An 18,212-nucleotide genomic window follows, 5' to 3' on the forward strand; every position below is an offset into this window, starting at 1 on the left:
TTTTGATATAGTCCGGCCGATCGGTAAAAAATTGCTCAAATAATGAGGAAAGCACCAATTTTTGCATGGTGGTACATTTTTCTGTACTGAGCAATATTAGCTATGGACCCACCCTCAAAATTCAATATGGCGGCTTATTTCAAGATGGCTGCCGTACGTTCTAAAATATTTTCCAGTATTGCACAAACCACAGTGGATTTGATGCTGGAAGCACAAACATCAACATATTTGAATGACTTGGTGTTCTTAGCAGGATTTTGTTTTAATCTATATTTGAAATACAAAATGGCGGCTATTTTCAAAATGGCCGCCTTGAAAAATAAGCAAATATTCATTATTGAGAATTGACCTGAATATAAGTATTTTATTGATGTATAGTGTCATTTATTATCTGTCTCGGTTCTGTCCTTTTTGATTTGCCTTGCTTATCATTTCATACACAAAGTAGTAGCTTTCATAAAAAGCTGCAGTAGAAGCTTTCACAAATAGCTGCACTATATTTTTTTTTATCTTGAGTCACACATTAAAGCTGTGATTTGGGATTTATTTGCCTAAAGATATTATTCAGTGCCTATCGTATTTCTGGGGTAGCAATATTTTGCAATTTGAGATATTAAACTGTGTAAACTGTAAATTGAGAATCATTTAAACACATATCAGTGAAATGGTAGGAATTGAGGACAGCAAGGACAAGAACATTGAAATGGCAGAAACTGAATCACTTGGGGAAATGGAGAAACCCACAGCTGAAGACGCTTTAACAGAGGACAGTTCAGAAATGACTATTAAACAATTATACCAAGAATTTTTAGCAGATAGTAAATCTAATACTCAAAGAACAGCTGATATTTACTGCAATATAAAACAGAGCGAAGTGCAAATTGATAAAATATGTGTTGGTCTCATTACGTTTCAAGCTGAACAGAAAGAAGCAATGGATATTAATAACGAACAGATGAGAGCAATAGCTCAGCGACTTCAGCAGTCTTACGCACACTTACCATCTAATATGAGTCAATATTTGGTTCAGAGCAGCACACCATTACAGAATCAATTGGCTGCAAGTGGATTCTATCAAGTTTCTGCAATGCTGAATGCAGTGCCTACTTACTGTATCATCCCCGTCGAGTCAATGGCAAATCCCACATTTAACACTCCAATTATGACAACCTCGTCAGGTCCTGGAGCTCTAACAGGCTTCAAATAACAGCTAGCTAACTCCACTGACCGATCCAGGAAAGGGCAGAGGAAACTAAAAGAGTGTGGCAACACCTCTACTTCAGACTCCTCATTGGAGAGAGAATATACCCGATGGCAAGAAAATATTGGTGCAAGGGACCGGAGCCGAAGCCTACAACTCAAAAAAATGCAAAAACTAAATTGAAAAGGATCCATTGACTTGGGAGGCGTTTGTTTACCAATTTGAACGAACTGCCGGTAAATGACAATGGGAATCCAGAAAAAAAAGGTGTGTAGGCCCCAGATTGCAGGCCGATGTTGGCTTTAGTACGCTCGCAAAGTAAACACAGATGATGATTCCAAGGTCTTAAAAAAAGCATTCACTTTGAGCAGCGCTTCAGCAAGAAAGACGATCAAACCAGATTAGAACTGAAGCATTCCGTCGAGGATGTAAAGATTAACATTATGCAAGGCATGTACTAGAGGGGAACCCAGAAACATTCAACAATGCGTTCGAACAATTGAAAACCTCAATAGCAAACCAGATGGCGATATATGGATCAAAAAGTGCCAATTATGACCATCGACATGTCTACTTTGCTGATGGCGCAGTTTCACCGACCGATAAAGAAAATATGAGCAGTCCTTTTGATAATGAGGTGCATAACCTCACACAAATTGTCACAAAACTAGCTGATATTATGCGTTCAACTAATCAGCATAACTGTGAATTGGCCGATTAATATATTACCTCTGTTCTTCTGATCAAATAATCATGGAAGATCACCAGTTCAATGGAAGATCACCTGATCAATATACACGTGGAATATCTCTTGAGCAATAAAATCGCGGTAGATCGCAAGATAGAAATTCACCCAAGCTTAATGTCAATCGATCGCAACACCCCCACTGAGATCATATAGTCCATAAAGACAACGGTTAGCATCTCCACGGACAAACTCCAGAAATCCCTGTTATTTCAGACAACGGTCACCTTCACTAGGATACGGAGCAAATCAAGTGCAACCCTAACAATGGAGTCTTTAAACAGCAAAGTATCGGGCCAGTAGGCCAACGCACGATTCCAAAGTCTATTGGCCATGAAACATCACCTCATCACAAAATCGAACAGAGGCCCACGTCCTCGTCCGATATTGTCATCAGACGGAACATTTGAAAGAGCTTAGCAGTACAAGGTACTATACATGACCTGAATGTGAGCATGATTGTGGACACTGCTGCAATGATAACATTAGTAAATGAGAAATTAATTCCGGCAGAAAATGGAGATTTGGAGAACGTAACGCTACGTGGTTTGGGTTAACAGCTTGTTTTTGTGAAGATTATAAAGAACGACTCTCGACATTAATAGAGTAAACATACAATGGGTTGTGTGCGAAGAGCCATTAACAGACGATGTTATACTTAGGCTAAATATTCTGGACACACTGAGCGCAGTGACAAACCTTAGTATTCCCACAATAACCATCAACACTAAAGTGATAAATGCGGCATTTGTTAACAGAGGAAACGAGATTTCAACTCAGCAAGTTTGCATAAAACGAACCATCACTGTTACCATTAAAACTAATAAAAGTTCTGACCAGGAGTGCATTTTAGGACCATGCTCGTTGAATAGTTGCGAATTGGTTTCGCACGTAGTTGGTAAAGGAAATGGTTGCCCCTTAACCATTTTAAATGATGTCAATCGTCTAATCCGCCTGAAAGAAAGATACAACTATTGATTACATAGAATAAGTTGACGATGTACATTGTAGTGGGTACGGCAGATGAAAACGCGATATGTGACTTAAGAAGTGGCATTGAAGAGACACGAGAAAAGGTGCCCTCGGCACTGCCTTAAAGTTCAGATGAGTTACCTATATTCAACCACATTCAACCGACCTATATTAACATTCAATCGACTCGTTTCAACCTATTTCATTCCAACCATTAAAACTGAAAGCGTTTAAAGAACAATTACAATAACATGTAACATATTGATTAACATTTTGAATTTCACTATTTGTTTTTGTATATGCAGCCATATTTGCAAAATGGATGTGTTATATAAATAACCATATTATATTTTTTTTTTATGTTTAAAAATTAATTGATAACAAATTCAAAAACATGAAGTTTTTTAAAGAATCATTACTTTAGTTTCCGAAATTATATAGAATACCTTTAGGACAATCTTGATATTTATACCGTTTTCCGCCATCTTGACAATGGCAGCCATATTGTAATTTTCATAGTGGGTCCATAGCTGAAATCAAAGGGTATATAACCAAGAACTTCTATGTAAAGTTTCATGCTTTCCTCATCAAGTGAGCAATTCTGCTCTATATCTGCACCAATCGGCCGGACTAATATTGACAGATTTCAAACAGCGCAAACATCAAGGCATTTGGTATAAAAGCAGACATATCGTATTCTTTTCAGTTATGTATTCACCATTTGATGAGAAATGAGGGTATGTTACTGCTAAGAAATGGGTAATTAATAATCGGAAAGGTGTTGAATTCATCACTTTTGTAAAATATTCTACTTTGAGGTCGTCCAACTGGGTCAATATCGACGAAAAGATCAAGATATGATGCATACCCTCTAGTTTAGTTGTATCCATAAAATAACTCAAGGAAAAAATATAGGGAGAAAATATCAAAGTATTTAAGTTTCTGTACAATGTATGGATTGTTCAGTTGGTGACATTTTTACAGCACACTATTTTGAAATGATAAGTATCAACATCATAATTATGGAGTTGTTTGAAAAGCTAAATTCTAGAAATAACTTCTTTTGGGTTGGCAATGCATATGCTTCCGGAGTAGTCTTATTAATAACATCATATTAGTGAAAATATAGATTAAATTCGTTGATCTATGATATTGTTTTAATGCTATGGAGGTACATACAGATTTGATAATATTTTTACTAGTCAAAACACGGTTTAACAACATATCAGATATTATATAATCCAATGACTCTATGTTTCTCAACCATTTCCTTGCAATATATATAGCGTAAAACTCATCAAAAATATAAAGCTTATATCTTTTACATCAGACGTGCGTTTTGCCATAAAATGCGATATTTGGCTAGCAACAAAAACCGGTTCAACACACCATTTTTTTTAAGATGTCATGTACCAAATCTGGAATTTCTGAAGACCCTCTTTCATTTTTGTAAATCTAATTGACAATTCTTTATTAGAACACGTAGATAAGCATGCAATATACCATTTTTGAACGGATTGTTTGGAGCTAAGATATTCAAAACAAATGATATAAGAACACATATTTTCTGTTCAATGTTATGTTCATTTAAGTCACGAAAAACATGTGATTCGCCAAAATATAGACCTTGTCAAATCATATATTTTTGTACGTTTTACCTAAGTTGTCATTTATTCCATATTTGTTTACAAGACACTCGTAGTAGTACGATTCACATACAAAAACAAGAATATTTGAAGCTGTGTCTGCAGGAACTAAAACATGTCCATCGTGAAGGAATGATAGACATTTTACAATTTATTTTTCTCTGAAAACGGACTTTGGTTGATCAATCATTAAGCTTTTCAACTTATGAACTCTGCATTTTATCAGAGGCCTGAATGTTTTGACTCATTATAACATTGTCCAGTTTAGCACATGCTCGAGCGTAGTCAGCAATGTAATTGATAATTATTTTGAATGTATGGTTCCAATTAATTGGTTTTCAAATAATACAAATAATTCAAGCAGATAAGATGCCATCCACCACCTATGGTACTTTGATTTTGTTTCATTCAAAATAACTGATACTATTTACTATTAGTGATGAAAAAATGCATACAATCATATTGGTAACTACTGATTGACAGAAGTTTAAGTGTGCACAACACTAGTTTAAAGAAGACATGCATTATGCTTGTTCCATGCCGAAAGTGAAATGTACCTTTATTAAAACTTTGCTTTACAAATCTTACAAGTTTAAATTGGTCAAATCGAATGTTCAGATAAACTTTAAGTATAAGAAAATAATGGTAAAATTAGTTTAGTGAGATTGATTATAAATGAGACACATATGAAATCCCCAAATTACTATATTGCTATGCATTTTAAATGTTTGTAAAAATGTGCATGCAAACATAAAAATCCAGTTTCACTCATTTTACAGAACAGTTTCTTTTCGAACTAATCCAGTTTCACTAATTCTAAAAAACATTTTATTTTTTTTAACTAATCCAGTTTCACTTATAAAACAGTTCCTTTTTGCAAATTACACTGTTATTTTGATAAACAGCCTATACTTATTCTTTAATTCTATTGAAGCATATGACATAATAATTGAGATTGATTTCGTTTTACAAGATATCCAAACTGACATTTTTAAGCTGTTATCTGGTAATATGCATGTTTTGAATTATGTATTTAAACAGCATAATGTTACCAATAATTCAACAAATAAAAGAAATGCTATTTCTGTGACGGTGTTTTCCAATTTAAATATATTTAAAAACCGTTAGAGCGCATTTAACAAATTTAAACTTCCGTCTCGGACTGCAATTGTTGTCATTTCCTGCTTGACAACAGCATTCATTTTCGATATTTAACAGGAAAGGTAATTTCTGCACTTTGTTATTATTTTAATTTTATGCATATGATCATATATCGTTTGAAAGCAACTAGATACAACTACAATACTGTACTAGTATTTGCTACAGACCATACATCGATAAATGTATTCAAGTGTAATAGAAGCCATTTCATTTTGATACTGGTGGTTTGAAAATAAGACTTAAAAGCACACAAAGCTTCATATTAAGTATGTAAATAAAGGCAACAGTAGTATACCAGTATTCAAACGTCATAGATCAATTAAAAGAACACAAATCTGGGGTACAATTGAAACCGAGGGAAACCCATCAATAATAAAAAGTCAACAAAGGAATCACATTACTCGAGAGCATGAACAGGTATTTTAAATGCACATTGTATCTGCATTTGTTGTACACACACATATGATACATTAGCGCATTTCTAATGTATTTTAGGTTTAAATACTATATTATTTATAGAGATAATTTGTAAAAGAATTTTATGATAATACAGATAACATGCTCGCCGGTAATTTCAGCAGATTTCATAAGATCGTTCAAATGCCTTTACTAAGTCAGGAGTATGACAGCCGTTGAGCTTTTGATTTTGTCATATCATACAGGACTTTCCGTTTTGAATTTTCCCCGTGTCTTCATTTTTTTTAATTTTACTTTTTCAAGATTATGTACGAATTTATATGACAAAAGAAATCCATGAACTTTACTGTACTGTTAAAAGTATAGATTTTCCGAGGTCCAAGTTTTTGTCATCGTTCAATTTATCTAAAATTTGTCATCGTATATGATACATTTTATATGTGCCACATGTGGAGCAGGATCTGCTGAGTCTTCCGGAGCACCTGATATCAACCCCGTTTTTTGTGAGGTTCGTGTTGCTTAGTCTTTAGTTTTCTATGTTTAATGAAGTAATTTATTATTTGTCTGTTTGATTTTTCATTTGTAGCTATGGCGTTGTCAGTTTGTTTTCTATCTATAAGTTTAACTGTCCCTTTGGTATCTTTCGCTCCTCTTTTACATACATCTCTAGTATCGATATTGACAGAAGACTTGTCATCCACATGCAATTACAAGAATAATTTTGTATAAGATCTTCTGGTTATTGGAGATATGCTGATTATAATATTAACTGAAAAGCTTAATCGTTTCAATAATAAGCTTGAGGAAAAAACATGAATAGCACATTGGTTTATTAGTATAGGATAATATTTAATGGTTAGATTATCATAAATACAGTGCAAAGAAAATAGACGAGGGTTAAGATGGGCTATTGCTGTTCTTTATTATACATGTTATATCATTTGTTGTAATCTGTATTATATAGAATTACTCTTCTTCTTTAAAAAAAAATATATTGAATTTTCGCTCCTTATTTTTAAAATATCATTTTTTTAGATGGAAAGTTTGAACTTTGAACACGACTGACTAAAAATGTATATGCAAATTAATGTTTAATAGTAGTTAGTAAGTGTTCGATACCAACAATATATTATTATAATTTCCGTATTATATCGTGTTCCTGGAATCCAGTAATTTACCCTTGTGTTCGCTTTAAAATTTGTGAAACTATCTTTTAAATCTTTATAAAAATTAATTACATGGTTTTGTTCGAACCTTTATTTTCAAATATGCCTCCTTAATGTTTTTTGTACTTTGTTCAGATATTGGCGGGAGATTACTTTTGAATGCGCAAACATGTTACATCAAATCTATTATTTATTTAATCAATGGTATAAACAATTAATAAAAGTAATAGGTAGTCCACGATGATAGATTTTCTTATTAATTTCCCTTTTTCTTTACAGATCTTGTACTTATTTTTGAAAAAAATAAATATGTTACTAGAGAAAGCATTGTGGGTTTTAGTATTCAATGTTGTGTCACTAACCAGTGAAGTTTATGGTAAGGTATATTGATTTTTCACTTTTGTTCACAAATTATGAAAAAAGTAGATAGACGATGTTAAAATATGTATCTATTGGTGTGAATCATAGAGGAAATGTAAAATGTCTTATTGCAGGTCGGCGGCATATTATGTTTAAAGTTGCAAACATTCAGAGATGAATATTTTATACGTATTATTGTTTATAGACTGACTTTATAGTGTCGTTATGCCATTTTGCTTCTCTTTGACATAGTTGTTTTGTTTTATCGTGAATAAGATTATAACAAAAGGTTGACTGCTTAACCCCCATTTTCGGCATTTTTAGAATGGAAATGCTGACTGCTTCAAAGAGATCACAACACGACTACAGAGGAGAAAACAGCGAGAAAATATGCACTAGTTCAATGAAAATGAATATCATATTTAACTCCAAAACATTTGAATGAACTAAAGTTTAAAAAAACTAACTAACAAAGGCCAGAGGCTCCTGACAGGTGACAGGCGCAAACATGTGGCGGGGGTTAACATGTTTTGTTAGATCGCAACACTCCCCCTTTACCTCAAACCTAATATTATTTTTTGCTGTTTATTTTGCCCACATTGTGTCAATATAATGACTTTCTATGCTACTATCATACAATCATTTATTTTACTTTTTTTCTGAAGAAAATCAGTCTTACACGTAGAAATATAGAGACAACTGACATATCAATTATCAAGACTATCGGTGTTATGCAAAGAGAGATAACTTTGACATAACAGAGGTTTATGCATAAGAAATAATTGGTTTGACTATAACCATGATAACTGCATGTAACCAATATAATTTTGAAAAGAAATAATTTTCCCACATTTCTTTGAATTAAGAAAAAAAATAACACAAAAAGAATTAAAAAATTGAACTGTGCAGCTTAAAAATGTTTAATACATTTTATCCGGAAGTGACATAATTTGTTTTTTCTTCATGATGAAGCTTCCTTCAATAGCAATACATATATTGCTTTTGGGTGAAGATGAATAAGACAACAGGTCAACAATTTCAGTTAGACAAAAACAACTTATGAAGCCACATTCCTGCGTTGAAAAATGTAGAGAGTTAGCTGTACGAAGCTTTTGATTGTCCGGAATCTTTTACATAGATAAATTCTTTAACATGTACAAAAGATATATAAATTACAATTTCCAATAGGAACTCCTTTTGTGGCTTAAACTGTGCCACTTTTACTAGTTAGTTTCGTGAAAAATTATATCCCGGAATGGAAAGTTTAATGCACTACTGTTTTGTTAAAAGGTCAAAATAAAGGGCTGTGTGGCATATTTTCAACATTCATATGCTCTGAACTTCTTAGAGTTTAAACTTATACTAAGATTCTATACTACCCGTACCTCCACTTTTGGACCTTCTAATTATTAAATTTTAGGCGTTACCGTTGTTTTCTATTCTGGCAACATTTTGAAGTTATTTCTTACGAGATGAAACTCAGAGATAATATCTAGCAACCAGTACGTTACAAGGTTATCAATTTTTTTTAATCTATGAAATTTACATTTTCACCAAAAGAATCATCTGCATTTACAAAGTGTAACACTCTGAATACATCTAAAAGTGACTAACACACATCTTTCTTCCATTCTAAGGAGAAACAATTAAAAACTTCGAAAACAAAACCACGAGCGAATGTCTTAAATTTGGACAGCCATAGTATAAACGTGCGACCAAATGAAACAAAATTCAAGAACTCAACGCTTTGTTCCCTTTTAATTTTTAGTAAAATCAGTTACTATTAAAAAACGGAACTTGCAAGATAAATTTGAAAAAAAAGTTCGTGCATGGTAACTAGTAGATCTATAAGAAAAGTATAAAGATAAACCGTGTAGGGTTGAAAAATAATCAGTACTAAAATGACATAGCAATCTTTTTGTAAGAGTGGTTGCATGATTAAAAATTTAAAAAACTATGGAAAGAGTAATTCATTTTATTATGTTTTTGGGGTAGGGTTGCTTCATACTGTGCAAGGGTCGCATAGCTGATTCCTTGTTATTCTGCAGAAGAAAAAAATGCAAAAAAAAATTAAATGTATAGAATATTAAAGGTTGACCTCGTTAGGTTTTTGTTTACATTAAAAAAAAATATTAAGTCAATTTGTAGACATAAGATTTTTGTATTCCCATAATGTATAAGGAATTTGCCTGGTCTTTCATTGTTTTAATGTATCTGAACAAAATACATATTTCATGGTAATCTTTTAAGTTAGTCTCGTTTTCAATGTTATAGTTATACATTATCGTTGGTAATCTCAACGAGATTGATTTTCTCGCTTGAGTTGGTACGGCAAAAATGAGAAGAACAATAGAGATGACCAACGCTTCTTTAAATTTGAAAATTCTTTGACCATATTTTAAAAAACAATATTTCTATGGACATCTATGAAGACTTATTTATTATATTTTACCAGGTTTAGATTGGCCATGGAACTGGACAAAAGAAGATGTCACATGTTATACCACGTGTTTGGCAGCAGTTGGTACAGGTACAGTTATTGCAACCCCTTTGGCACTATCAGCAGCCGGATTTAGCGCTACTGGTGTTGTTGCTGGTTCTTTAGCTGCTAAACTTATGTCCACAATAGGATATGTGCAGGACGGAGGCTGGTTTCCTTATTTACAAGGGGCTGGCGTTTACGATGTTGGAACAACTGGTAAAATAATATTAGCCTCGACTGTTTCACCATTGTGTGCAGCTATGTGTGGAAGTTCAGAGGAAAGCCAAGGTATTTTATTATCAGACAATGCGAGAGTATAATGATTATTGTGATTATAATTAAGTTTATCAGTAAAAAGCATACTTACAAATAGAAACCATACATATCTAAATACACTGTTAAATTAGAAATTAACTCGAGCATGCATTTTCGAGACTTATCTGCTGAAAGTTTGTGTAATATGATTGTAGTTGAACAGCTATCACTCTCTATGGAGAATATCTGTACGAAGTTAGTTGATATGAATTTTATTTCGTCATGCTCACTTCCGATATAAAAGGAGATAGTGCTGCACAGCTGTGACCTTCAGTGTGTTTGTGTCGCTAACATAGATCGGACGTTGTCCACTAGTGCCTATACTTTACCAAAGTCAAGAAAGTTGACTTTAAATGCTTAATAAAATATAAACTATCATTTTATTACTGGTATAGTTTTATGACGTTAACTGTCATTTATATATAATTTTTATACTGTAAAAATAAAAAAATACAAAAATCTTCTTGGAACGAAAATTCCCCTAAGAAGGGTCAGATAAAAATTAATCAATTGTCGATGGCAATATGAAAATAAAAACAGGTCTCAGATATAAAGGCATGAAGCTTTAAAAAGGTAAAGGTAAAGCTTCGGTAACAAAAAGAAGCCAGGCAAAAGGGAGCGAGTCTTCCGTTGTACCTTCACCACGTGTTGAACAACCTGATTCACGATCTAGACCGGACCCTAGTAATGATGGCAATATGAATGGAAATATCCAAACGCTGCTAAAAAGTATTGGAGAAAATCAAAACACTCCGGGTCAAGAAATTAAAAGTGTGTCCGCTAGAATGAACTGTAATGAACATGAAAATGACGAAGAGTACGATGTCACTCAAGTCGGTCAAGATAATGAAAACGATGATTATGATGAAGGATATGAAGAACATGGCCAAGTCGACACACCGTCTTGCAAACGGCAGGGTGATGACAATACATTTGCTTCAAAGACTTAAAGAGTTAAAACAAGTGAAACTATACAGGTGCAAAGATAGATGAAACCCTGGCAGATTATGTAAATGCTTTATTTTGCAATGGCATGAATGAAGACCAGTTCATTGAACTGACAAAGGATGAAAATACTCGACGTCCTGAAAACTTGGAAGGATTAACACATTTTAAAACAAATCAACTCATATGGTATATATTATCACCACAAGGACAATCTGTATAAGGAAAAATGAAGGTTATACAAAAAAGTTAAAGCTTCAACCGTTAGAGTAAACACTGTAAACAAAATGGCACTTACAGATGAAAATAACATTGCTATAGATGACTGCAATGATGCAAGAGCAACCGGGGCATACTACCAGGAAGGTTAACATCATTAGGAGAGAGCTGATGAAACCAGAAATGTGTAATGAATATATACACCTGGCGTATAAAATTATAATCCTGGTACTTTTGATAACTATTGTGTACACAATCAGCAGAGTATACCTCTTATCTGTTTGGAGATGATGCCCAGAAAAGAGAGAAAAGAGGGCGAGGAAGAAGAAAATTACGTTGTGGTAGAGAAGGCCGTCGTTCCCACAGAGGTAGTGGTTACCGGTCTGGAAGTAACCTACCATCAGTTGCCCCCTCCCAAAAAAAAAAAAAAAAAAAAAAAAAAAAACATCATAGAGAGGAGGATTTCAGAACAAAGACAGAAACTAGAAAATAATGAGGTTAGTTTACAATTCGAGGCAGGTAGATTGAAATATTATTCTCATGAAAGGAAAAAAAAAATCAATGCAGATTCAAATATTTTAGATATTGTGAAGCACTGTTATATATAAGTTATTGATATTGTGCAACCATACCAATCAAAGGGACATTTCAGAATATTTTTAATGAACAGGAAAATGAAGTAATTGATAATGAGATTAAACATTTGTTGAAAATTGACATTGGTGCAATTATAAAGGCACATATAAAGACAATTTTCTTGTTTACGATCTTTGTTAGACCTAAAAAAAAAATTGGAGAATTTAGAGTGATTCTCAATTTGAAAACCATTAATGAATTTATTCCATACAAACATTTTAAAAAGGATACATTTAAATCTGCACTTTACTAAGTCCCAAAAGATCCTCTTTTTGGTGGATCAAATGACTTAAGATTTGCTGATTTTAGTGTGCCAATTGCAAAAGAAAATATTTGGGTTTTAATTGGAAAGGAATAATATAAATCAACATACCTGCCTTCCAATTGGTTTTGCTTTTGCACCAATATTATTTACCAATCTGAAGAACGAAACAATCACATAAACACTCTACCATATGTCAAGCAATACAATCTTTTAATTTGGAGATCAGTAATAATTATGAGATGATACTTTGCAACATCACCACTGCAGTGAGTTAAATCGCTAAAATATGTTGTATTATATCAATTTCATGCGATAAAGTCAGCAAACAAATAAGTTATTTTGTATAATAAACAAAATATGGTTTTCATGCTATCACATACCTGCATTCGAAATGTCAAGACAAGCAAAGCACCAGGACTACTAAATGCTCCCTCCTGGCCAACACAAGTCTGGTTCCCAGCATTGATTAAGAATTCCTTCGCGTCATGCTCTATGCTCATTTTAACATGGGTAGGCATTATATTTGTCGATATTTTACACTGAGCGTTAGCGAGGTGTAAAATGTGGTCAAATATAATGCCTACCCATAGAGCATGACACGAAGGAATTATTTCGATTCTAATAGGACAAATACAGTATGTTTATAGGTCGAAGCGTACGAAAATACCGTAAAAATGTTTGGCTTTTCCCATCTCCCCCCCCCCCCCCCCCCCCGAGGAGTCTGTGAAAAACATATCATATTTGATAAGTTTACAAACTACGAGCAGGATATATGAGGTTTTATAAAAAATATATAATAAAAGTTTATGCTAGCTTCTTAAATGTATACATTTTAAAGGATAACGATGAAATGACGTTAATATACACAGTAACTTCGTGCGCATGTGTCAAACATATTTTTATGCTCATTAGAACACGGCTTTGTTTACAAAGCGTAATAAGGACGTCATATTAGAATGGACATTTTAACAGACAATCCTATAGTCATCAGCAGAAAGAAAACAATACGAACACTTCCTCATCTAGACCGACAATATCAGTTGGATAAAAGAGGACTCTTCTTGCATGCCAAGTGCCAGGAAAAATTTCGAAATGAAGGACTTTCTGAAACATCTAAAAATATACTGATGTCATCATGGAAGCACTCCACGAACAGTATAATACATTGATCAAGAAAGGTTTTGCTACTGTGGTAAAAGGAAGATTAATTAATATCAAGCATCTATAGAAAGTTTTATAGAATGCTATAATAATACTTCAGTGAGTCTCCTGACTCATAAACTCCAACTAAACTTCGACTTAACCAAGTTAAGACTCGTTTAATTTTCGGAAATAATGTTTAATTTTGCCAGTTTTCATTAATTAACCCTTTTTTGAGTTTGAGTTCGTTTTTTTTTGCTGTGATAATCTTTTGAACTAAGAGTTATTCATTTACTTATTGTGGATCCCCGGAAATCTATATAGTTTGTTTTTTACAGATTTAATATGTTACTCTCATAGAATTGATGGAATGAAGGGATTGGATGAATATCTGATACGAGATGAACAAGTTAAGAATATTAAACAGTGTGAAGAGCAATGCAACGATGATGCAGCTTGCAGGGCCTTTCGATATCTTCCAAGAAATAGCTCTTGTTTTTTATACAAGCTACAACAATATATTGAAGACGATATCAGCGAGAGCCAATTTTATGTAAAACGTTGTATTCTATGTTACATGAATGCAACGAAAAATGCTAAAGGACGGGGTGATGGAATTCAAACAGTTTGGGAAGCGTCTTCTATCAAGGACTGTGAAATTCGATGTATTAAAACTGACGACTGTTTTGCTGTTCATTTCGATGGACTGAGATGTTTCAAATTCAATCCCAAAACGGAACCAAAGGAAAGTATAGGCACTGACTTTTCAGCAAGGATATGTGTAGATTTCAGCGATATAGCACTTGAAAATGATGGTAAGATTTTAGTTAAGACTATAATGAAAACAATGTGAAATGTCAGAGTTAGAAGTAAACAATGATGTGCCTGTACAAGAAAGACTTATATTGTTCTTTCACCTGTATATCTAAATTTTCCCCGAATAAGGTCAAATAAATGCTATTCAAGTTTTTCTCATAGTAAAATTTGGAAAACAGTTTTTTTATTTTTTATTTTTGAAAAATTATTATTCAGGTAGCTTATTTTATGTATGACATTTATCAATAAACATTTATAGCCCGATGAGGAGTTGATTATCTAAAATTGTCAACCCAAGTCAGGGTTATTCCACGTGGGCTTTAGTCCGAGGGGAATAACTCTTACTCGGGTTGACAATTTTAAACAATTACCCACTTAATGTGCCATAATTGTTTTATCAAAACGAACGAACAGTTTCAGTTAAAAGTAAAAATTGTAAACCTGAGATTGTCAAAACAACAAGTTACGTTATTAAACTTTTCAGGGCCGTTTACAAGAGATATCGTCGAAAGTAGATGAATTTCCAACGCTTTATTGGTCTTGTTTCGTCGTCATTTGATAGGCTTCTTGCAACGTGAACGTTGCAATTTTGTTATTTTACATCTATGTTGTCATTTACATGGGAGATAACTCGTGTTCAAATCAAGAGGGTCTCAAGGTTTTTCGCCGGTGAAAAATATGGGTTTTAGGGTTTGTCGTCCTTCCTGGGAAAAAAATGAAGATTAACCTATCTATTCCATGTCACGTGATAACGTTTTACTCAATTGAAATGTTTGAAATATATGTAAGGTATGGTAATATATATTGCCACCCAATTAGGCAGTTATTCTTGATTCTTATTAGTCAATATCAAAATAGAAAATAAATTACCTTGAAAATACCTTGAAAATTTAAATGCAAAACCTTTGCATTATTATCTTATTTATAGGAATGGTTTCCGGACCCTCAGAAACCAATCATAATTTCTCTCTGATCATGAATCAAAGATGGGCTTTTGGTAAACTCTTTTTATTGATGCTCTTTTAGAAACATTTCAATTCTATCTTAATGAATTAAAACACCACTGGCAACAGCAATTATTGATGTTAACTATTAGATTTAAAAATCTTTCCTCTGAAACCAAATTAATATTTGCAAACATTAGTTTAGTTTAAAAATATGTATTTATATGGATTGGGAAACAAGTAATTGCAACTTATATTAATCCCTCTCCTCTTTGAGGATGCGAGTACTGCCATGAAGCGACATTATCCTGCATGCTCTTTTTCGAAATCTATAAGGCTTTTCATTCAACAGAAAACTTTAAAAAAACCTGATAATTATCTTTCTCAGTTGAGTCGAATTATATAAAAATTATCGCTAGAAACTAAGAGAGCACGTGCCGTTGTTTATGAAATTTAGAACGTCGTCATATGTATACTAGCGATTAACAGATTATTATTTGTCATCTCAACTTGATTGCTTATCTCACTTTCGCCGTACCGGCTCAAGCGAGAAAATCAATCTCGTTGAGATGATCAACGATAATCGATAAAAATCATAAATTATTACAATCAGTAATATATCGATGTTCAAATATCATTAATCGATTTCGAAGATACGAATCAAAGTAAATGAAAAAATGTAGAATTGCATGAGCTTCAAAATAACCAATGCCGGGTGCAAGAGCACGGAAAGCTCCAGCTGTACATGTATGAACGAGGAAATTAACTCATCATAGGTACCAGGATTACATTTTTTATTTACGACAGACGCCTGTTTCGACTACAAAAGACTCATCAGTGACTCTCGAATAACAAAAAAGTAAAAAAAAAGCCAAATAAAGTACGAATTTGAAGAGCATTGAAAATCAAAATACAGCTAATAAATCTATTCCTGAGGTAGCAAAGCCTTAGTATTTCAAATATTCAAAAGTTTTGCAAACAGTTAATTTATTAATATTCCCATATCAATGATAATTCATGTCAACACAAATGGAGACACTTTTATTGCTATGTCCAATGCACCATATCAGCATCAGTAAAACTATAATAACAAACATATATAAACTCACGCGAAATTTAAAACAAAGGGTATCGTTATAAAATTGAAAAAACGCAAAATTAAAAAAAACACACAAAACAAATGACCTAGTTCAGTCATTTCCTAAAGTAGAAAATGAAGAATTAAACATGGTTTTATAACTAGCAAAACCTCTCACTTGTACCCCTATTTTTGACATTTTTACTCTTTGAGTATGTTTGTTTTGTTCATGCATCGTTGACAATTTAATGGAATTTGATGCGACTGTCATATAAGTGAGAGGTTTAGCTAGCTATAAAACCAGGTTCAATCCACCATTTTCTACATTAGAAAATGCCTGTACCAAGTCAGGAATATGACAGTTGTTACCCATTCGTTTGATGTGTTTGGACTTTTGATTTTGCCTTTTGATTTTTGATTTTCCTTTTTGAATTTTCCTCGGAGTTCGGTATTTTTGTGTTTTTACTTTTTTGTATGAATCGCATAGAATTCCATGACGTTGACAACAATGTATTAGCAAAAAAATATAGACATAGTAGGTAAAAATGTTTTAAAAAATGGGTACAGCAGTCAATATTTTAATATAATCACTAACACTGCAAAAACCTAGTAATATTTCAACAAAGAAACAATGGCATATAACAAAGTTCATAAACAAAAATGAAAGACAGGAATACAAAATTAATTATAGCACAATAAAACAATGGCGGGTGTATAACAGTGTATTACCAAACATGGACTATAATAAAAGTTAAAAATGTACAAGGACAGACAAAAGGAACATTAAAACACGTGATAAATATGATAAAAAACATAAGTAACTAGAATTTCAGGTATTATTTGCAAAGTTGATACACAATATCTATCAACAAGGTTGTGATATCTTCCAGTGCTCTTTTCTTAGAAAAGGACGAGTAAAATTAAAATTTTTACATTTTTTATTTAATCGATGAAATTTCAAACATTTAAAGTGAACTGGTGTATGCTTTAAAAATGGTATTTTTGTTGGGCCCTTTATAGCTTGCTGTTCGATATGAGCAAGAGCTTCGTGTTGAAGGCCGTACTTTGACCTATACTGGTTTACTTTTATAAATTGTTATTCGTATGGATAGTTGTCTCATTGGCACTCATGCAACATCGTCCTTTATCTATATAAGACTACAATTTATGATTGATTTTTTTTCTCATTTAGGTAATAAATACAAAAAGGAAGGAAAACGTTGAGTGCTAGTGATTGGTGACTACTATCAAGTTTGGAAAAATGTTATGAGAAAAAAACTTAAATATTATTTAATTTATTTGATGTTTTGTATTTCAATGAATGTAAGCTGCTTGTCTGGTTTTTTTTATATAATGAACAAGATGTCTCATTTGAACTATTTCGTAGTATTGATGTTGAGTTTGAAACTATGCCAAACAAAGGCTTAAGGAGTTAGAGTTGAATAATTGATATATTTGTATGTTTGTTACATGTTATCTATAAATAAAGCAACAAAAAAAAAAAGACTGAACTCCGAGACAAATTATGAAAGGGGAAGTCCCTAATTAAATGGCAAAATCTAAAGCTCAAACACATCTAACGAACGGATACATATATTGTCATATTCTTGACTTGGTACACGCATTTTTTGTTATGTAGAAAATGTTGGATTAAACCTGATTTCAAAGCTGGCTAAACCTATCACTTGTATGGCAGTCGCCTCA

At 32.8% G+C, this 18,212-nt stretch overlaps 1 protein-coding gene across 1 annotated transcript; it reads left to right on the top strand.

Annotated features, from left to right (window-relative positions):
* Positions 1-5,736: 5,736 nt before the first annotated feature.
* On the top strand, positions 5,737-17,941 carry LOC134693458 (uncharacterized). Its single transcript, XM_063554289.1, has 5 exons — positions 5,737-5,787; positions 7,588-7,684; positions 10,124-10,438; positions 14,009-14,485; positions 17,701-17,941. The coding sequence occupies exons 2-5, from the start codon at positions 7,618-7,620 to the stop codon at positions 17,730-17,732; spliced, it is 891 nt and encodes a 296-aa protein (XP_063410359.1). The 5' UTR covers positions 5,737-5,787; positions 7,588-7,617; the 3' UTR covers positions 17,733-17,941.
* The last annotated feature ends 271 nt before the right edge of the window (positions 17,942-18,212 follow it).

This window comes from Mytilus trossulus, chromosome 12 (assembly GCF_036588685.1).
Source record: "Mytilus trossulus isolate FHL-02 chromosome 12, PNRI_Mtr1.1.1.hap1, whole genome shotgun sequence".
NCBI lineage: Eukaryota > Metazoa > Mollusca > Bivalvia > Mytilida > Mytilidae > Mytilus > Mytilus trossulus.

Bases quoted from the DNA above. Each gene is read 5' to 3' on its own strand.
- LOC134693458 (XM_063554289.1), top strand. From the start codon at position 7,618: ATGTTACTAGAGAAAGCATTGTGGGTTTTAGTATTCAATGTTGTGTCA. The intron at 7,685-10,123 runs GTAAGGTATATT...ATATTTTACCAG, and splicing joins ACTAACCAGTGAAGTTTATG to GTTTAGATTGGCCATGGAAC. The intron at 10,439-14,008 runs GTATTTTATTAT...TGTTTTTTACAG, and splicing joins AAGTTCAGAGGAAAGCCAAG to ATTTAATATGTTACTCTCAT.